This window comes from Anolis carolinensis, chromosome 2 (genome assembly GCF_035594765.1).
Source record: "Anolis carolinensis isolate JA03-04 chromosome 2, rAnoCar3.1.pri, whole genome shotgun sequence".
NCBI classification, from domain to species: domain Eukaryota; kingdom Metazoa; phylum Chordata; class Lepidosauria; order Squamata; family Dactyloidae; genus Anolis; species Anolis carolinensis.
The window spans coordinates 26,487,600-26,509,557 of record NC_085842.1 but is presented as its reverse complement, the minus strand read 5'-3'; the positions used below and the strand labels follow the sequence as shown (position 1 = coordinate 26,509,557).

The 21,958-nt window shown below is 43.8% G+C and overlaps 1 protein-coding gene across 1 annotated transcript; it reads right to left on the bottom strand.

The window, feature by feature from the left end:
- Window positions 1–3,066: 3,066 nt before the first annotated feature.
- LOC100566290 (16 kDa beta-galactoside-binding lectin) lies at window positions 3,067–10,257 on the bottom strand. Its single transcript, XM_003217970.4, has 4 exons — window positions 9,789–10,257; window positions 7,585–7,661; window positions 4,770–4,941; window positions 3,067–3,214 (listed from the first exon to the last, which is right to left on the bottom strand). Exons 1-4 carry the CDS (start codon window positions 9,795–9,797, stop codon window positions 3,068–3,070), a joined length of 405 nt encoding a protein of 134 aa, XP_003218018.1. The 5' UTR covers window positions 9,798–10,257; the 3' UTR covers window position 3,067.
- Between the last annotated feature and the right edge of the window lie 11,701 nt (window positions 10,258–21,958).

The window sequence follows — 21,958 nt, the reverse complement described above, 5'->3', positions numbered from 1 at the left end:
CGAGAGGGGACAAAAAGCGGCTCCCCATTGGGCCAGCAGAGCAAGGCGGGAAACGAAAGCCCGCCTCGTTCAACCTCTCAGCCTATCCGCGATCAGATGGGCAGGGAAGCGGGGCGGGAGATTCAAAGGGCTGTCAGACCGAAACATTGTATAAATATGGCTTTATTTGAAACATATGTTACGCTAGTAGATTGAATGATCGCTACTAGTGTCCATTCAGCTGAATCGCTCAATAAAAACTCCTTGGCGGATTTTTCCTTCAACTTGGCGGACCTTCTTCATTTCGGCTTCAGGTTGTATTGCGGCTTATATTCCTCTTTTGGCTTCGCCAGGGTCCGTTCCCTCAGGACCGGATCGGCTTCCTTCTAAAGGGGCCCAATCCCCCAAACGCGGTCGATAACACTAACTGTGAGAGCTGTTCAGCAGTGGAACTCTCTGCCCCAGAGTGGGGTGGAGGCTCCTTCTTTGGAGGCTTTTAAGCAGAGGCTGGATGGCCATCTGTCGGGTGTGATTTGAATGTGATTTTCTTCTTGGTAGGGGGTTGGAGGAGACCACAAGATCTCTTCCAACTCTATGATTCTATGATCACAGAAATCCTTACTATAAACAACCCATATGGGCCATTATCATTTAAAGAAAAATTAAATACTTATATTCTACCATACATCTCATGATACTCCCCCCCCTCCCCCCGGACAATATCAATCAAACCAGTTTAGCCAGAGAAACTGAAACCAGTTTAGCCCCAGGGAGATGGCTGTATCACAGGAGTCCTTTGATAATAATGGGAGACAAAGCTCAAGTCATGGATGATTAAATCAGCCGATGCAGATGGAATGAATGGATTGGACGAATTGTATGCCTGGGGTCTGGCTGTGAGTTACTAAGCCCTGATAAGACTGAAGATAGCATCCTAAAAAGTGACTTGAAAACTGTATTATGGGAGAGCAAAGGAGGTGAAGAATTACAAAGTTCATCAACTTTGGCAAGAACAATGCTGATGAGAGAAAAACCCTGAACTGAGAATTATGGGTGCAAACAACTCATGTTTACATAGTCAAAGACAATAGGTTTGGGTTATAACTGAAAGCAAAGCTTTTATTTCCTACAAAGCGAAACTGCAAAGGGTCATCTGCTGCTTTCTGCCAGCTTCAACCAGATGTATCTCCAGGCTTATGTCTGGCAACTTTATTTCTAGCAATTTCTACCAGCTTTAACATTACTTTAATTGCCATGGCCCAGTGCAATAGAGTTGTCATTTGACAAGGTCTTGAGTCTTTTGTGCCAGAGTGCTGGTGCCTCACCAGACTACAAATCCCACATTTTCATAGCATTGAGCCACGGGAATTTAAGTAGCGTCAAGCTGCCTTAATTCTTTGCTTTTGCTTAGCTGTAAATGCCTGGTTACACTACATTGAGAAAGACAATATAGGGTTGTCAAGAGACCCAAAATTGTCTCCATGGCTGTTCTCATAAGTCTTCTTGATAAACTTGAGCAGATATGGGTTCTTCTAGAAGTTTTGCAAAGTGGGAGGGGAGTTTGTAGCTGGTGGAGGTCGAGAGCCTGAACCTGGCTGAAGTTGGCTGATGGACCTGGTGGAAGTTGGTGGATAGAAGTTAGTGGACTTTGCATTCGGAAGCTGGCGGATGTTTGCAGATTTATATAAGCTAGTGGAAGTTCCCCTTCGGAAGCCAGCTGATGAGAGCAGATGGATATCTGTGAATTGAAGCTGGGTTGTGTCTGTGCATGGAAGGAGAGTGGATGTGTTGTCTGAACCCAGGACTCCATAAAGCTTGAAATAACATCCAGTTACCACACTCAGCTCCAGAAACGGGAAACAACCCCCAGTCGGGTGGCACTGACAGCTTCCCTTTGTTTTCCTCATCACATAATGAGTTCAAATGAATCCTTAGCCCAGCCCCAGACTCCAGATGGAGTACAGAATCCATAGATACTCAGGAAACACAATGAACTTTTCCCCAAAAATAATCCCAGGCTTTAGGTCCCTTTGGGGACGTCACCTGGGCTAGGATGTGTATTCATGCATATAGGAGTGGGGTGAAGAATGTGGTTGAGGCAAGCATGTGTCTGTCTATATGTCTGGCTGTGTCTGAGTGAATAGGATGACCCAGTGGATCTCTATGGATGGAAGCCAGTAAAGATTATTATAGATAGAAGCCAGGGATTACATTGCCAGGTGAAAGTCTGGTGGAATGCACCTGGTGGAAAGCAGCAAAGGAGCCCAGCCCTTTTACCCTTTGCAGGAATGAAAACCCTGTGTCTTCTTATGATCTATGGACTCCTGTGAAGCAGCCATTGTGCTGAAGCCAAGTCAACATGAGTCTGTCCATCACTGGCATGCTTACAGTCAGCCCTTGATGTTCATAAATTCTGCACCCAATAATTCAACCACTATAGCTTGAAAATGTTTTTTAAAATCCGAAGAATATTTTTACCATTGTATATAACAGACACCATTTTACTGCACCAATGGGTCTTCAACATACACAGATTTTGATATTCACTGGGGGCTTGGACTCAAATGTCAGTGGATGCTAAGGACCCACTACTTATATAATCTGATTTTTAAAATGAATAAAAATATTTTTAAAAAATGTTAAGCTATTTGCATCATTCTATGCATGGTTTAAATGGAGTCTAATAAAACAAATATTTGCCTCTTGAAGCTTGCAATGTCACCTTTGGTGTAGATGCAACAAGAAAACAACAAACAAATGGAGTTGGGTAAACAGAAAGAAGGGGATATTTCAGTGAGATAAATACATGCATTTGGTTGTATAAACTAGGAGCTGCCTTTCTCCAACAATGTGATGTGAGCTTTGCATATCTGCTTTTTCCAGAGCTCCCAGCTATATTCCAATGTATGCTTTCAGAAATGAAATATTGCAAGACTCTTGTGATTCTATTTTAAGGGGGAACAAGCTTTGAAACAGTCTAAATAGACATGGCACTGAATCTATAGAGAATTAGAGCAATTCGTAATCACGAAAAAATGAAAGAGTCAAATCATGTTCTTATTTGGCTCATGCAAGGATGCAAGGATGGTCAGTCAAATTTGATAGATTTAATATCAAGGTCTCCAACAACAGAAAAGTACTCCGCAGTCTCCAGCCCCAGCCGGTTTGGGAATTTAAGTTCCTGCCCTTCAGGCAGCTTTACAATAACTTCTTCAGCATCAAAGGAAACACAGATCTGGAAGAAAGATAAAAATAATCAGAGCTATTCCAGGAAGAGTATTCCCATTTGGAGTTTTGACACTTTGATTGGGCCATTGCTATGGGACTTTTGGGGGTGGGGCAGGGAAAAAAAAGAAATTGGATAGCAAATAATTTTTTGGGGTGGTAATTTCCTCACTTTTATAGAGGTTCTGCGACTATATGTGAATGAGGAAGGCTGCTTATACTAATACCCATTAATACTTGACCATTGGTCATTTATTGTTTCTGGCTGATTTTAATGGACACAGATTATGTAAGATTTTGTCTTATACAGAGGGGAGGAATATAAATATTTACATATAAAGAGTATGTACATACATAGGTCTCTCGGCTGATATCCTTGATTGAGTTAATTTTCTAATGCAAGTCCAGGAAATTTGGTTGCAGGCTTTGTTTAATTTTGATTTATATCTCACCTTTCTCTTGATAATAGGACCCCAAACTACTTGCAAAATAAATTAAAGCTACATGCAACAATAATCTGGAAAACAATTTGATGATTACACACACTACAGTATCCCACAAGGAAGGGTTTACCTATACTATTGAATGAATACAGTTTGACACCACTTTAACTGCCATAGCTCCATGTTATTAAATCTTGGGATTTGTAGTTTGGTGATGGCATTAATACTCTTTAGGAGAGATGGCTAAAGACCTAGTAAAACCACAACTCCCATGATCTCATAGTATTGAGCTGTAGCCATTAACAAGGTGTCAAACTGCATTCATTCTAAAGTACAGATGAACTATAATACTCCCTGTGGATATCTGAAACCATGGGCAATAGCAAATCCTATATTTTGACTATCTTTGGGCAGGAAGCACACCACAGAATCTTACTGAAAGATCTAGAGAGGCCCACAAAAACATCTGGAAGGGAATGTTTTTTGGAGTATGGGTAAGTGAAACTTTGGATATCCATAAGGGATCATACTGTATTCCGTTAAAACACCTCTGATTTAAAACAGTAGGAAAGTATTTTAAAATACCATAAGAATCATGGTACAGCATGAAATACCCCACAAATTCTTCTACTGTACAAACAAGTGAATTCCTAAATACATGTGTAAATAAATATACACCTTGAAAAGAGTTATGTACTACATTTCAGTGACAAAATGTCTTGGGAAGGCTGTGGATCCTACATTCTCATTGTTGTCTTCATTTTATTTCTGATATGGCGAGCTCTAAGGCAAACCTATCATGTGGCTTTCTGAGGTTGGAAAACTTGCCCAAGGCCACCCAGTGGGTTTCCATGTCTGAGTTGGGATTTGAGCCCTGGTCTCCAGAGTCATAGCTCAATGCTCAAACCATTAGACCAGTGGTTCTCAACCTGTGGGTCCCCAGGTGTTTTGGCCTTCAACTCCCATGAATCCGAACAGCTGGTAAACTGGCTGGGATTTCTGGGAGTTGTAGACCAAAACACCTGGGGATCCACAGGTTGAGAACCACTGCATTAGACCATGATAGCTCTCTTTCCAACGCCAATCCCTTGACCCTTTCCACAGAGTGTCTCTCTTCCTCACCTTGGTTTCCTCTCCCTGCTGGAAGGGGAACTCTGACACCCGCAGTTCCTCACCCCACTCTCCTTCCCTCCTGGAGTTACACACAATGGTCCTGGTGTCTCCATGGAGGTCAAATCGAGGGTTGAAGTGAAGGATCAGGTTGGTCTCATCCCAGCCCAGATTGATGGAAAAGCTGAAGCAAAGAGAGCTTAATAATAATACAATTTTCCTAATGCAAATCAACAACATGCATGTTGTTTCACCTAGCCTGAAGGTCATTTTTACAATACAGGCATCCGCTTTACAAACAACTCATAGTTAAGAACAGGGGTGAGACAACAGGAAATGAAAGAAAATCTACCCCTTAGAAGGGAAATTCACTCCTGAAAGAGTTATCACGTGGAAAAGGTAACTCCACTGAAGCTTTATCTCCAGTAAAGATAGGCAGACAAATGTCAGTGTGTAGGGAGAAGCAAAGACAACCAACATTGAAGTGATGATCCCCTATCATCAGCTCTGCTGGACTGACCATGTTGTCCAAATGCCTGATCGCCATCTTCCAAAGCAGTTACTCTACTCCCAACTGAAGAGAGGAAAACTGAGGGTTGGTGGACAGGAAAAGAGATTTAAAGATGGGCTTAAAGGTAACCTTAAAAACTGTGACATAGATAACGAGAACTGGGAAGCCCTGGCCCTTGAGTGCTCTAACTGGAGGTCAGCTGTTACCAACAATGCTGTGGAATTTGAAGAGGCACGAATGGAGGGCAAAAGGGAGAAACGCATCAAGAGGAAGGCATGTCAAGCCAACCCTGACTGGGACTGCCTTCCATATGAATATCTATGTCCTCACTGCGGAAGAACATGCAGGTCAAGAATAAGCCTCTACATTCACCTATGGACCCACCACCAAGACCTTCTGCTTGGAAGGCCATCCTACTTAGACATGAGCAATCGCCGATGATGATCTCCAATCCTTATTTCAACAATAAGCCACATTTTTCAAAATCCAATTATCACAAGGGCAGAAAGTGAGGTGAAATCTTCTGAACATCAGACAGCAAAACAAACACCATAAGGGTGTTAACCCTTACCTGTGCAACCCAAAGTGAATATACAGGGTGTTTGAAAAAGAACTCCCTAGTCACCATTTATTTATACTTAAAACTAGGGAGTTCTTTTTCATACACCGTGTGTGTGTGTGTGTGTGTGTGTGTGTGTGCGCGCACGCGCATATGGCTGGAGTCACACTTCAAAAATTACCTGTTCCAACTTACATACAAATGCAATGTAAGAACAAACCTACAGAACCTATCTTTTTGGTAATTTGGGGATCGCCTGTATTTAAAATAATTTATTGGCAAGCAAGCAGTACATCAGCGCAGGCCACAGTGGCACAATGGGTTAAACCCTTGTGTTAGCTGAACTGCTGACCTGAAGGCTGGTGGTTAAAATCTGCGAGATGGGTGAGCTCCCATTTGTCAGCCCTAGCTTCCCATGCAAGGACATGGGAGAAGTCCCCTACAAGATGGTAACACATCCAGCCATCCCCTGAGTAATGTCTTTGAAGACTGCTGATTCTCTTACACCAGAAGCAACTTGCCTCAATTTGCTTCTGACCTGATAAAAAGGGGGCAGGCTGATGAAGGGTTAAGTGTTTTGTGTTAATGTAAGATTAATGTAATGTGAATGTTTAAATGTAATTTTGTGCAATGCTTGTGAATGTAACCTGATCGCATCAGCAGAGAGTGTATTGACACTGAAAGGGTTAATCAGTCAAGCCTCTAATGAAGTGTGAAGATGTGACCCTGAGTGTGCCTGGAACATGTAGGGAGGATTCAGAGATAAGATTTCGTTCCTTCCTCTTACTTCAGTGTCTTTTGTCTTGTTTCTGTCTGTTAGGTTGGATGTTAGGTTGGAGTGCTGTATATTTGCTCTACTCAGTAAAGCTATATGTTTGCTTTTACTGAAGTCTCAAAGTGTCAATTCTTCTGTGCTCCAAAGCTTCAAAGCTTGTCACACTCTCACATTTTGTCCCTTTTGGAATACAGAAGAGAGTGTTCTGCAACCCATAGATCTGCCCAATTAGCAGAGAAACAGGCTCTATACAAACAATATATAGGAGAATATAGGAGAAAAGGTTCTCAAGGTTTCAGTATTGTTACAGGTGGCAACGTCTTTGCTTCATGTAACTCTGGACTCTCTGGATTCTCAACCTTCCTTACTCTGGACTGGACCTTGGCTTTTGTGTTTTCGATTCTGACTCCAACTGCGCTCTCTGCCATCTTTGAACTGCTAGCTTTGTTGACTTTTGATTGGAATTCTGGTTGCTGTTTGTTGTTGCATACACTTTGTAATTCTTTTGGACTGATCACGATAATTTGGACTCTGAACTTGGGAGTTTATCTCACTCCTAATGGCTAGTGTGTGCTAAAACCATAAGTCTGTGAGGATTTGGCTCTGGGCTATGTGTTAATACTGGGACTTTGTTTGAATCTTCTGTTGTTTGTTTAATTGGGACATGGCATAACATGACAACATGAGGGAATGTCTCCATATAAATGTTTAGGTCTTCCAGCACAACATTACGGCCAGGTTTCGCAGGAAGTTGACCACAGAATTGACCACTCCTTGAAAGTTGTTCTCACTAGGGATCTCTAGGTTCTCCAGCATAACTAGCGAAAGCTGAACATAGAATCAAATCCATGAATAATCAAAGCTGCAAGAGTCCAACCCACAAACGTGGAGGGAAAACTATACTCTGAAATCACTGAACCAGGAAATTGTCATTTCACCTATGTTCTCTTTTACTAAAACCCATGACCCCATGAAAACAAACCTTGTGGCTTCAGGTGACACTTTGCCTTTCACTTTGATGCATTCCCCAGACTTTATCTTGGAGTGGAGCAACAGTTTCTAAAAAGGGAAGGACAGATATAAGAGCAGAGAAGCCATCAGGAAACTTTTTTATTGTTTTCTACATATATAAACACAATGCAATTGTGTTAGACTTAGGCCCCATCTACACTGCCATATGATCCAGTTTCTGAATCCAGATTATCTGCTTTGAAGTGGATTATATGACAGTGTAGACTCATACTTTCAAAGTAGGTACGGAACAATTAAACAAGAAATAACACTTTCAAACCAGGAACAGAAAATTCAAATGTTATTACATAGTGTTATTATTATAATTATTAGTATTAGATTATATACTTTATTATTATTTTATCTACTTTATAGTTAATATACCTACATATTATTATTATTGTGTATTTTACTTATTATTTCACTTAATAATAATAATAATAATTATAAACAATAATAATAATATGAAATCCAGCATGTCTATCTTGTTTGCTGTGTCATACAATAAAATAATAATAAGTACTTACTGTAAGTACTTACCGTACTTTATTGTTATACCTATTATTATTATACTTACATGTCTTTATTATTTTACTTATTTATTCTATTACTACTAATAATTTTTATTTGTCATTTTAAGACACACCCTATTTTTTAAAGAGATGTTTATATGATGGATTGTTTATATTGTGTCTATGGGCTTTTTGTCCCATATGTAAGCCACCCTGAGTCCCGTTTGAGAGATGGTGGCGGTGTATAAGAATAGAGTTGTTTATTATTATTATTGTTATTTAATCCAGTTCAAAGCAAATCATCTGCATTCCGAAACAAGGGTGTATTTTAAAACAAAATACCATCTTAAAACAAAATTCTAATTAAAAAGTGAATGTTAATTTATCATTTGTGCCATAATAATATCTGTTTGTTAGTTTCTAAGATACATAAATCAGGCCTTTTTGCCCTCCAGGGCCCCTTCCACACAGCTGAATAAAATTCCAATTTTTCTGTTTTGAACTGGAATATATGACAATGTGGACTCAGAGCCCTTCCACACAGCCAGAATATCAAGGCAGAAAATCCCACAATATCTGCTTTGAACTGGAATATATTCAAATTGAAAACAGATACTGTGGGATTTTCTGCCTTGATATTCTGGATTATATGGCTGTTTGGAAGGGCCCCAGGACTCCACAACACTGAACAAGGCAGTTAAAGTGCTGCCAAACTACATTAATTCTGCAGTGTAGATGCACCATAAATTGTAATACAAAAAAGTGCAAGTAAAATACATGTTCCCCATTCATATCATAATAGCATTAGGTAGTTTCTGTTCACACCCTTTTGCTTTTCTTTCTTTTTTTGGCCACGTAATAGAAACTTTCAAAGGTCAGCCTCTGAAGTGTGTCTACAGGTCTTGAAAACACCTGTTGACTTACTTACTGAATTTATTTGGGGTTTTTTTAGGCAAGAGGTGGTTTTTCCTGTTCCTTCCTTTGAAACAGAGCCTGCAGCATCATTGGTGGCCTCCCACCCAAGTCCTAACCAGGGAGAACCCTGCTTAGCTTCCAAGATCAAGGGGCTCTGGAGCCTTTAAGGTGTCACATAGGAGAAGATTCTACCCCATTCAATAAGATATGATTATGAACAGGCTATGAATATCTTTTGGAGAAAGTCATACAGTAGTCTCACTTATCCAACGTTCTGGATTATCCAACACATTTTTGTAGTCAATGTTTTCAAAACATCATGATATTTTGGTGCTAAATTCATAAATACAGTAATTACTACATAGAATTACTGCATATTGAACTACCTTTTCTGTCAAATTTGTTGTATAACATGATGTTTTGGTGCTTAATTTGTAAAATCATAACCTATTTTGATGTTTAATAGGCTTTTCCTTAATCTCTCTTTATTATCCAACATATTCACTTATCCAACGTTCTGCCGGCCCATTTATGTTGGATAAGTGAGATTCTACTGTACTAGGTGGGCTATTTATATTTTCAAATATGTATTTATATTGTTGCTTAAACTTTACAGCAGCAGGACACATGAAAAAACAAAACAGCTAAAAACAGTGATAGATAGAACAATCACAACAATCATTTTTTGAATTTTCCGTTGTAAGAGCCCCAAAAAAGGATTAACCAAAAACTAATTCCATAAACTCACCAGTGCCATTGATAAATCTTCTCAAAGAAGGCAGAAGGAGGAGACCCAAAGCCTCTTAAGAGCTTCCTAATATGTTTCCCAGCCCCAGATTTTAAATAGTCTTCAGGTGCAGGTCTTTCTTCCTCGCAAACCAGAGATGAAAACTCTGCTCACCCATTAACCAAGAACTAAGTTCATCTCTGCAAGTAGCTGATGATCATTCAAAACTATTGCAAAAAAAAAAAACAACAACCTATTTCACAACTTCTAACTCTAAAATATGCAGAGATCAAGGAAGTTAATGTTTCTAGGTTAAAGGGAGGTATTAAATGTTGCAGAATTGTTTCCCACGTTGTTTCCTCACTAGAGTCTTTTTTCTTATTCCTGATACTGTAACTAAATGTTCCCTTGGTTCACTGCAACCATAATCCCTCTTGATGAACCGCATGAGCAGGTTGGAGCAATAGCTGCAGCCAAGGAGAGGACTACAAATCCCATCAGCCTTTCTGCAGGATCTCCTGATAGGGTTACTCAGCTTCTAAGTTCTGATTGGTTGCCAGGAGAGGACTGCATTGGCGATTGGTTGCCTCTTGGGCAGAGCTAAGAGCAGCTGACAGGGATTAAGTAGATCTAGCAGAGGAGACCTCCAAACTGCATTTGCTGCTCTACAGTGTATAGATGTATTAATGGTATATGTGTATACCCACACATGGAAGATAAATGCTTCTTTTTCTCTATGTATACTATACATATATACTATATTCTAAAATACATATATACTATATTAATTGTAATAATAATTGCTTCTTTTATATGCATGTGTGTATTCCAATATAATTATATCTATATATATCATAGATATAAACCCTCCATTAATTTCTAATTAAATTCTTTGAGAGATGTGTGTATGTGTATGTACAGTAGAGTCTCACTTATCCAACATTCGCTTATCCAACGTTCTGGATTATTTTTGGAGTCAATGTGTTCAATACATCGTGATATTTTGGTGCTAAATTCATAAATACAGAAATTACTATGTAGCATTACTGCATATTGAACTACTTTTTCTGTCAAATTTGTTGTATAACATGATGTTTTGATGCTTAATTTGTAAAATCATAACCTAATTTGATGTTTAATAGGCTTCTCCTTAATCTCTCCTTATTATCCAACATATTCGCTTATCCAACATTCTGCTGTCCCGTTTATGTTGGATAAGTGAGACTCTACTGTATATATAATGGGTTGCTGTGAGTTTTCCGGGCTGTATGGCCATATTCCAGAAGCATTCTTTCTGATGTTTCACCTACATCTGTGGCAGGCATCCTCAGAGGTTGTGAGGTCTCTTGGAAATTAGGCAAGTGGGTTTATATATCTGTGGAATAATGTCCAAGGTGGGAGAAAGAACTCTTGTCTTCCTGAGGTTAGTGTGAATGTTGCAATTGGACACCTTGATTTGCATTGAATAGCCTTGCAGCTTCAAAGCCTGGCTTCTTCCTGCCTGGGGGAGTCCTTTGTTGGGAGGTGTTAACTGGCCCTGATTGTTTCCCTGTCTTCTGAGTCTTGTTGCCTTGAGTAGGAACCAAACCTGGAAACGAACGCTAACCCTTTGATCTTCTAACCCTGGAACACTGAGTCTTCTTTAACCCAGGACCAAAACACATATCCTCAAATAACAATCTTACCTTTTTTCTCTTTAACATTTCCATTTCTGGAACAAGAATTTGGTCTCTTAATGCACACAGAGCTAAGGTGCTGCAGTACTACAGCATTGCCACAAGAGGAAGCCTAGGTTCATAGAGTCAGATTTTGATTCCCTGCCACAAGAGGGCAGCCTGATGCAAAAGTATGCATTTTTATGGACACAGAGGAAATACTGGGAATTTTTAAAGGCAGAGGTTTAATTTATTTATTTACTGTGTCAGAAGCAAACCGAGGGTACAAGTTGTAATGTATCTGAAACCACAAAGTTTTAAAAACTTGGCATTATACTCAATGTCCTTTGAGCAGTAGCTGGCCACTTGTAGTGCCTCTGGTGTTGCTATAAGAAGGTCCTCCATTGTGCATGTGGCAGGGCTCAGCCTGCATTGTAGTAGGTGACTGTGGTTTGCTCTTCTCCACACTTGCATGTCGTGGACTCCACTTTGTGGCCCCATTTCTTGAGGTTGGCTCTGCATCTTGTGGTGCCAGAGCACAGTCTGTTTAGTGCCTTCCAAGTTGCCCAGTCTTCTGTGTGCCCAGGAGGGAGTCTCTCATCCGGCATCAGCCACTGATTGAGGTTCTGAGTTTTAGCCTGTCACTTTTGGACTCTCACATGCTGAGGTGTTCTTGAGAGTATCTCTGTAGATCTTAGAAACTATTTCTTGATTAAAGGCATTGGTGTGCTGGCTGATATATGAACAGAAGATGGGCTGGAGATGTCACTGCCTTGGTCCTTTCATTGCTGTAAACAGTAAAATTTCTCCAGTGGTGTAGGGCGTAGGCATCCTGTGATAATGCGGCTTGTCTCATTAAGAGCCACATCCACTGTTTTAACATGGTGAGATGAATTCCACACTGGGCATGTGTATTCAGCAGCAGAGTAGCAAAGCACAAGGGCATGTCTGGTTGTGATCCCCAGGTTGGGCAGAGATAAGGCAGCTGTATTGCCACATGAGGGAAACCTGGGAAATTGGATCTGACTAGATGGCCCTGCCACAAAACAACAAACTGGTACAAAAACAGGGCAACTTAATGAGCATTTCAAAAGTTTTATAAATTGTGTAATTAGGGGAGTGGATACAAACCTACCTTCAGATTAAGGAAAAGCAAAAAATCTCCACTGGCTCATCTCCAGATGCTCCATGCCTTGGGGTTTCAGCAGATTCTTGGTCTCTCAAAGAAATGATGCTCTCACCAGACAGTGTAGACAGTACGGGAAGAGCATAGGATGGGAGAGCTGTCTTAATTTAAGAACCTGGAAGCTCTTGGAATAAAAGCACACTCACAAAGGCAAATCCTTGGATACAGCTTTATTTTCCGTCTTGCCATTGGCAATAGGAAGACAGCTCTAAATAGTTCCTGCCAATTTCTGTGTATATCATTTTGCTAACCCATGCCCCTTCCAGTAGCTACATTCCACTCTCACCAGCACTATCCACCAGTCCAGATGGGCCTTATCTCATATGTGTTCATATCCATTCTCCCAGCCGCCCCCTCTCAACAACCATGTCATGGGGTGAACGGACCAACTCGTTCCAAGCTGGTACAGACACATCCTGACAAAACTGGTACAAACATTGGGGATTTTAATGGGCATTTTAAAAGTTTTACAAACTGTGCATGGATGTCACTGAACCAGAGGGAGGATGCAAACTTCTTGCACCCACTGGGTCAGATCCATTGGCTGTCTCAGTTTTATGGATATTTTTGCTCATTTCTTCTTGCAAAGGTTCCTCCAGATGAGGCAAATGTTTCATGATGTTGCTTGAAATTGTGACTTGTGTATCTGTAGTTCCTCTGGTTTTAATATCCAAATCTAGCTTCCAGTTTTTCTAGAATACATTCTGGCCTTTCCCACAACAGCTGCAATAATTTATTCCCATCCTTGAGTTCGGTTCTTTTTAATGAGAATTGGGACCCCAAAAGCATCATCTCCTTCTTATACTTCTCTCTCTCTCTCTTTTTTAGAGATACAGTATAGTGCTTCTGTATTTTAGTGATATAGTTCTTTTACACTGCTGCATTATAGGATTTTTTTTCGTGTCAGGAGCAACTTGAGTCGCTTCTGGAGTGAGAGAATTGGCCATCTTGCAAGGACGTTGCCCAGGGGACGCCCGGATGTTTTTGATGTTTTTACCATCCTTGTAGGAGGCTTCTCTCATGTCCCTGCATGGAGCTGGAGCTGATAGAGGGAGCTCATCTGTACTCTCCATGATGACCGTCACCCCAGCTTTCGAATTGATTTGAAAACGCAGCGGAGAGTTCCGTAGATCACTCACCAAGGGAACGAAGCGGGACCGCAGCAGACTATTATTAAAAGACTTTTTTCTTTCTTCATTTTCCCCTTCCCTGATCTATGTAACAAAACCCTCCAATAAAAGTAGCATTCATTTTAACAATAACACTCTCTATCTGGTTATTTTGTGTCTTTCTCTGACTCCTTCCTCCGCATGCAATTTCTCTCTCTCTCTCGTCCCTTTAACTCCGGCTGAGGTTTTCTCCGCCATAGATTAACATGGCGGATGATATAAATTGGCTCATATCTCTATCAAAATTACCCCTAGAGCGCTCCTCTTTTAGTCCTAACCCTTTCTAGGGCTCCTGACTCGAAGACAACCAGCAGAACCGGAATCGGTCCAGTTTTCGGCACCTCAACAGCTGACTGTCAAACGGGACCGACGGCTCCTTTCAAGCTAAACTGCTGCCTTATCCCGGACTTTCCTCTCCCCGCAGCCCGCGGAATGGTTTTAAGAGATCCCTAGCCCCTTTTCTGTGAACTGGGGATGGGGGGGGGATCGCTCTCTCGCTGGGGAAACATAGTTCTCCAAGAACCCTTACCCTCTCTACAGCTGCCAGGGGGTGCCCGGACGGGTGCCCTCCACATGTCATTCATACTTTCATGATTTTATGAAGGAGAAGAACACTCTTCCCCAGACCTACCCCTGGACTTATGAAATCCTATACTTCCAAAGACTGCAACCCGCATGTGCCCCTTTCCCCATGCCATCTCTACGAATTCCTCCCATCACAGATGAACTCTTTTTCCTCATGTATCCATGAATTTTCATATTCTATGTACTTGGACACTCTCATGACTCGCTGTTGTATGAACTTCTAACCATTGGGCTAACTTCATGAATTGTGAAATCATGCTGCCAGAACTCCACTTCTCCCCAGATGTTGTATCAAATGTTTTCTATTGTTTATATCATTCATGATTCCCCTTTATACAATGTCACCCACCTTTATGGATTCTCCTTTATTTCCTTGAAATCTATCTATCTGCCTATATGTATTTGTACTCTTTGGGATCCCCGGAAAATATGTATTCTTCCCAGCAGGGTTTATGTTCCAACTTTATTTTATTTTTCGTTCTATCCCATATAATTGTCAAATCATGAAATCAAATGGGAAATATTATGACCCCAACGTGAACCTTAGCCCTATGACCCAAACCTCCCTTCCCAAAAACAAAAGGATAATCTGCCACAGTTTAATCCAATCTCATTCCGATCGCATGGACAATATAGGGTTTGAGTCACCAGATTCCTAAAGGTGACTCGCCCCCAAGGCAAACATTGTCATATCCCAGGCCAGGGCACCTCCTGTGGAGCCCGTCAATGACGGCTCATCACCACCCTTCTTCACTTCCCGTCTGACACCCCAAGACATATCTAAAATCTGCGAACGTGACAGGACCCCGGACATCCTTGATGGGTGCCATTAATTCCTTTAGAAATCGGCTGGGCCAGGATTAATCTGATATTTCCTGTCCTGTCACCTCATTGTTTCAATAGCTCCCGCCTCCTCCTCTCTGATTGGCCCGAGCGGGGACAAAAAGCGGCTCCCCATTGGGCCAGCAGAGCAAGGCGGGAAACGAAAGCCCGCCTCGTTCAACCTCCCAGCCTATCCGCGATCAGATGGGCGGGGGAGCAGGGCGGGAAATTCAAAGGGCTGTCAGACCGAAACATTGTATAAATATGGCTTTATTTGAAACATATGTTACGCTAGTAGACTGAATGATCGCTATTAGCGTCCTTTTCAGCTGAATTGCTCAATAAAGACTCCTTGGCGGATTTTCCTTCACCCTTGGCGGACCTTCTTCATTTCAGGCTTCAGGTTGTATTGCGGCTTATATTCTCCTTTTGGCTTCGCCAAGGTCCGTTCCCTCAGGACCGGGTCGGGTCTCTCCTAAAGGGCCCGATCCCCTAAAGTGCGGTCGACAACATAATTTGGCTTTACCACGAAGGGACTTGCTTGGAAGTTCCAAAAATCAATTTATTAGGCTAAAATTCCAAGCGGCGACCTTGGTCCAGATATTCTGGAACAGGTTGGGGAGAGAAACGGCTGCAAGGAGGGCCCTCCGACCAACAATTTGACCTCATTTCACATCCAAATTTCTCTGGCAGTCCCTTTCTTTCTCTAGATCTGGTTCAGGGTACTGAACAAAGGAGCCAGATAGGAGGAAGCAGATTTTTAGCTCCTCGAAGGAAAGGCGCCAACGTGAAACAGGGGACGCCCTGGAAAAAAATAAAAGGGAACCGGCCCCGTTGTTGAGACCCAGGTGGGCGGAGCTCTGGAGGTATTGCACTTCGGATCAGGGCTCGGTAACAAATTCCTGGTGAAACGCGGGAACATCTGGCACCCGGGGGGCGTGTGAGAACAGTCTGGCTTGTAAGATTACAGGTTCAAGGATCGCGGGGTAGGGGAACGATTGTGTTCCCGGGGCACCTGCGGATTCCACGAACGCCAGCCATTCAGCCTTGGTGTAGGGAAACTCTTGAAAGGACGAGTTGCATCCGGCCGGTGGGTGAGTCGTTACTCCATTAACTGTCAGGTACTGGGCAGGGGCTGAGCCAAGGATGGGTGTTTGTTCAGCACGTCTAGGGTGTCCCACCCCAGTAGACATCCCCAGGGATTCTCCATTGGGCAAGATCCTGGCCAATTGGGGTGGGCTTTGCATCGAAAAACATGGTGCAGGCCAGGTTGGGCTAACTCAGCGCGCATAAGTGGCCCCTCGTGGCCCTTGAAGGGGGAACAGCTTGCCCCCCCCCCCCCGCTTGAGTCGCCGAATTCGGAGTGTTGACCTAAGGTGACTCACCATGGGGAGGGCAGGTGGTTCCAGCTTGCTTATGCCGCAATGTTCATGGCCCTAAGCCAGGGAGAGAATCGGAGGGGGGGAGGGGGGTCCACGTCTTCCCATGCAGAGATTTGGGCTCCAAAAACAACCCCCCAAAGATTCCCCCCCTAGACCCTTTTCCCCTTACCCCCTCCTCCAGAGGATTTTCTGGACACATTTGCTTGCCTTCTCCCCACCCCATCAGCCCCCTCCTCCAATCCCCATCCCCACCTTCTCTCCTCACCCTGAGTCCTACACTGATCCTGGACTCCCAAATTGGCCTTCCAAGGGAACCCTTATTTCAGGGATCCCCCCCCCAAGAAATTCCCCTCCAAGGAGTACAGCCAGTCTAACGTGGAGGAGGGCTCCCAGCCCCCTCCCCTCGCATCCTAAAAACACACTCGATCCAAAACACTGTTCCTGAATATTGGGTCAATAGTTTTCCAAAGAATCATTTTCCCCTCTCTCCCTCCTTTAAAAAGCTATCTGTTTTTGAATTTTTTTGAGTCACAGTTCAATCCCCTTTTTCCCTCTTCTTTCCTGTTTGCTTTCAAAACTTTACCCAAAAACTCCAGAAACTCCCCAAAGATCCCAGAGGAACATAAATTTTTAGACCGTCAATTTGCATTTTTGTTGGTTACAATTTGTAAGTGGGACCTTTGATCTGGCATTCTTTCCAAATCGTCAGGTCACACCTTGAAATTTGCTCAAACTAAAGGATCCTGTGCCCTCAAAGACTCCTTTCCCTTTTTTCCTTTTTCTTCACCCAATCCCTTTGGGCAACCCTGCAAAACCCCTCCCCTTTTTTTTGAATCTCCCTCTCAGCCCCCCCTTCTCTCTGGGGGATATTGTGTATCTTTGGAAAACCTTCCATCTTCAGAGACTAGCTGAGTCCTGCCTGGGGCTTCCCTGTTCTCTGAGTAGTATTCTTTGTTTGTTGCCTTGACTTCGGAGCTTTGTCTGTCCTTTAAATGTGGGGAACCAAGTTTTGTTCCTCTTCCTCATGGTTTTCCTCCTTGAGCTATCCTTTCTGTTCCCCCCCCCTCTCTCTCTCTCTCTCTCTCTCTTGTTTGCCATTTCTTGAATGACTGTGTATACAATGGGTTAGGGGTTTTACTAACACTCTCTCAGTATAAAAAGGGACCGTTGGGAATTGTAGAATGGGAATCCTAGCACCCCACATGGAAGGCACCCCACTCCGACCTGGACTACCAGGACCATCATCCGCTCCTGTGGCTATAAAGGGACTCTGAGAAACCCAGCTCAGATAAGGCAAGAGCAACCAGTGGGGTGCCATCACGGTGATGAGGCCCCCACCCACAAGCTGGCTCCGATCGTAAGGCTGACCCTGAGCAGAAGAACATCCCCCTTCAACTGCAGGGAGGAGAGGGCGCCCCCACGAGACCAGGAGAAGGCTGGCAGGTAAGGGCGACCCCCCTCACCTAAGAAGAGGCGGCAGAGGCTAAGGGTGCGTCCCCATGGAGCCACGAACAGGACCCTCGCTGTTGGTCGCTGGGTCAGGCGCGAGTGGGGAGCCCTAACATGGCTGCGAGGGTGCCAGAGGAACCTTCAGTATTGAAGATGTCCCAGAAGGTATGAATGATTTATTTCCATTTTTTTTTCTCTCCTTTTATTCCTCCTTATAAAACTAACCCTCCACACTTAGGGTCTTGGGGGAAGGGGAAGGGGGATGGGACACGTGATCTCTTTTCTTTGCTGTCTTGAGGCATTCTCCACCCCTCGGACCTCCTCCCGGGTGGGAGGGCTGGACCTGGCTGTGGACACTAGGAGGCGCCTGGTGAAGATGGCATCACAACCTCCTCGAAGCCCTCCTGACCTCCTACATCGCTTGCAAGGTGCTGGAATCCATGCCAGGATCCATCAAGAGTGCTCCTGAACCAGAACCAGCCCCCACCAGCGGTGAGGAAGACAAAGACCTGTGGACTGCTGAGCCGGGAGACGACCTGAAGGTGTTGTTCCGGAAAACACCTCCTCAGGGCCCGCCGACCGCAAGCCGTCCTGACCTACACCCTCTCGAGGTCCGGAGAAAGACCAAACGCCAGAGACGGAAGCACAAGACCCCCTCCGAGGATCCCTCCAAATCCCATCCCCCTAGCACCGCGGGAACACCCCTATTTGGACTTACAAACATTTGACAGCTCACTTTGACAGCTGTCAAATCGGCCCTCACTTCAACCCCCCCCCCCCCCGCTCGGAGGAGCCGACACTGCGGGTCCCCGCTGGGAGCTGTCCAGCGTTCTGAATCAGGAGCCGTGAGTTCTAATTTTCACTCTATTTTTCTCACCCTGTTCTTTTCCTATCCTTCACCCCTGGGAGCTGTCCAGCGTGCTAACCCTAGAAAATGCTAACCCTAATTCTCATTTCTTCTCTAACCCTCCCTGTCAATTCTAGCCCGGTTTTGCAAAGGATTTCTCCTCTTTTTTAGTTATAGTCCTTTTCCTTCTAATAATAGGCTGCTGCTGGTCGCATTTGCCCGCTCTGTGCCAAATTGGCAGAAAAAGAACCATTCGAACCCCTCTCAGCAGATGGCCATGCTGCCGCTGAGAGGTTATAATGCTTATGCGGTAGGGCAGGGGCGAAATGGGCTCCTCCCACTTCGCCCCGCCCTTACCGAGTGGGGAATATGATGACCGTCACCCCAGCTTTCGAATTGATTTGAAAACGCAGCGGAGAGTTCCGTAGATCACTCACCAAGGGAACGAAGCGGGACCGCAGCAGACTATTATTAAAAGACTTTTTTCTTTCTTCATTTTCCCCTTCCCTGATCTATGTAACAAAACCCTCCAATAAAAGTAGCATTCATTTTAACAATAACACTCTCTATCTGGTTATTTTGTGTCTTTCTCTGACTCCTTCCTCCGCATGCAATTTCTCTCTCTCTCTCGTCCCTTTAACTCCGGCTGAGGTTTTCTCCGCCATAGATTAACATGGCGGACGATATAAATTGGCTCATATCTCTATCAAAATTACCCCTAGAGCGCTCCTCTTTTAGTCCTAACCCTTTCTAGGGCTCCTGACTCGAAGACAACCAGCAGAACCGGAATCGGTCCAGTTTTCGGCACCTCAACAGCTGACTGTCAAACGGGACCGACGGCTCCTTTCAAGCTAAACTGCTGCCTTATCCCGGACTTTCCTCTCCCCGCAGCCCGCGGAATGGTTTTAAGAGATCCCTAGCCCCTTTTCTGTGAACTGGGGATGGGGGGGGATCGCTCTCTCGCTGGGGAAACATAGTTCTCCAAGAACCCTTACCCTCTCTACAGCTGCCAGGGGGTGCCCGGACGGGTGCCCTCCACATGTCATTCATACTTTCATGATTTTATGAAGGAGAAGAACACTCTTCCCCAGACCTACCCCTGGACTTATGAAATCCTATACTTCCAAAGACTGCAACCCGCATGTGCCCCTTTCCCCATGCCATCTCTACGAATTCCTCCCATCACAGATGAACTCTTTTTCCTCATGTATCCATGAATTTTCATATTCTATGTACTTGGACACTCTCATGACTCGCTGTTGTATGAACTTCTAACCATTGGGCTAACTTCATGAATTGTGAAATCATGCTGCCAGAACTCCACTTCTCCCCAGATGTTGTATCAAATGTTTTCTATTGTTTATATCATTCATGATTCCCCTTTATACAATGTCACCCACCTTTATGGATTCTCCTTTATTTCCTTGAAATCTATCTATCTGCCTATATGTATTTGTACTCTTTGGGATCCCCGGAAAATATGTATTCTTCCCAGCAGGGTTTATGTTCCAACTTTATTTTATTTTTCGTTCTATCCCATATAATTGTCAAATCATGAAATCAAATGGGAAATATTATGACCCCAACGTGAACCTTAGCCCTATGACCCAAACCTCCCTTCCCAAAAACAAAAGGATAATCTGCCACAGTTTAATCCAATCTCATTCCGATCGCATGGACAATATAGGGTTTGAGTCACCAGATTCCTAAAGGTGACTCGCCCCCAAGGCAAACATTGTCATATCCCAGGCCAGGGCACCTCCTGTGGAGCCCGTCAATGACGGCTCATCACCACCCTTCTTCACTTCCCGTCTGACACCCCAAGACATATCTAAAATCTGCGAACGTGACAGGACCCCGGACATCCTTGATGGGTGCCATTAATTCCTTTAGAAATTGGCTGGGCCAGGATTAATCTGATATTTCCTGTCCTGTCACCTCATTGTTTCAATAGCTCCCGCCTCCTCCTCTCTGATTGGCCCGAGCGGGGACAAAAAGCGGCTCCCCATTGGGCCAGCAGAGCAAGGCGGGAAACGAAAGCCCGCCTCGTTCAACCTCCCAGCCTATCAGCGATCAGATGGGCGGGGGAGCAGGGCGGGAAATTCAAAGGGCTGTCAGACCGAAACATTGTATAAATATGGCTTTATTTGAAACATATGTTACGCTAGTAGACTGAATGATCGCTATTAGCGTCCTTTTCAGCTGAATTGCTCAATAAAGACTCCTTGGCGGATTTTCCTTCACCCTTGGCGGACCTTCTTCATTTCAGGCTTCAGGTTGTATTGCGGCTTATATTCTCCTTTTGGCTTCGCCAAGGTCCGTTCCCTCAGGACCGGGTCGGGTCTCTCCTAAAGGGCCCGATCCCCTAAAGTGCGGTCGACAACATCCCCGGGTAGGATTCGAACCTAGCAGCTTTCAGGTCTGCAACCCAACCTTCAAGTCACTTAGTCCACTACGCCATCTGGGGGCTCCTGCATTATAGTTGCCAAATTATATATTGCAAAAATAAAATAAAATCATAGAATCATAGAATAGTAGAGTTGGAAGAGACCTCATGGGCCATCCAGTCCAACCCCCCGCTAAGAAGCAGGAAATCGCATTCAAAGCACCCCCGACAGATGGCCATCCAGCCTCTGTTTAAAAGCCTCCAAAGAAGGAGCCTCCACCACGGCCCGGAGGAGAGAGTTCCACTGTCGAACAGCTCTCTTTTTGTGAGAAGGCAAAGAAGGCATTGAGCAGTTCTGCCTTTTCCCTGTCGCCATCACCCCATCTTCTCCTTGCAGTGGCCCTATCGCCTCCTTGTTCTTCCTTTTTCTACCAACGTAAGCAAAAAAGCCTTTTTTGTTGTTTTTAATGTCCCTGGCAAGCCTGAGCTCATTTTGCGCTTTAGCCTTGCGAACCTTTTCCCTACAGGTGTTGGCTATACGTTTGAATTCTTCTTTGGTGATTTCTCCCCTTTTCCACTTCTTGTGCATGTCACTTTTGAGCTTTAGCTCAGTTAGAAGTTCTTTGGACATCCATTCTGGCTTCTTTGCACTTGTCTTATTTTTCTTCTTTGTTGGCACTGTTTGCATTTGCGCCTTGAGTATTTCACTT

Coding starts and splice junctions, on each gene's coding strand:
- LOC100566290 (XM_003217970.4), bottom strand. Junction 4,942..7,584: donor GTGTCACCTGAAGCCACAAG/GTTTGTTTTCAT, acceptor TCTTTGCTTCAG/CTTTTCCATCAATCTGGGCT. Junction 3,215..4,769: donor AGCAGGGAGAGGAAACCAAG/GTGAGGAAGAGA, acceptor TCTTTCTTCCAG/ATCTGTGTTTCCTTTGATGC.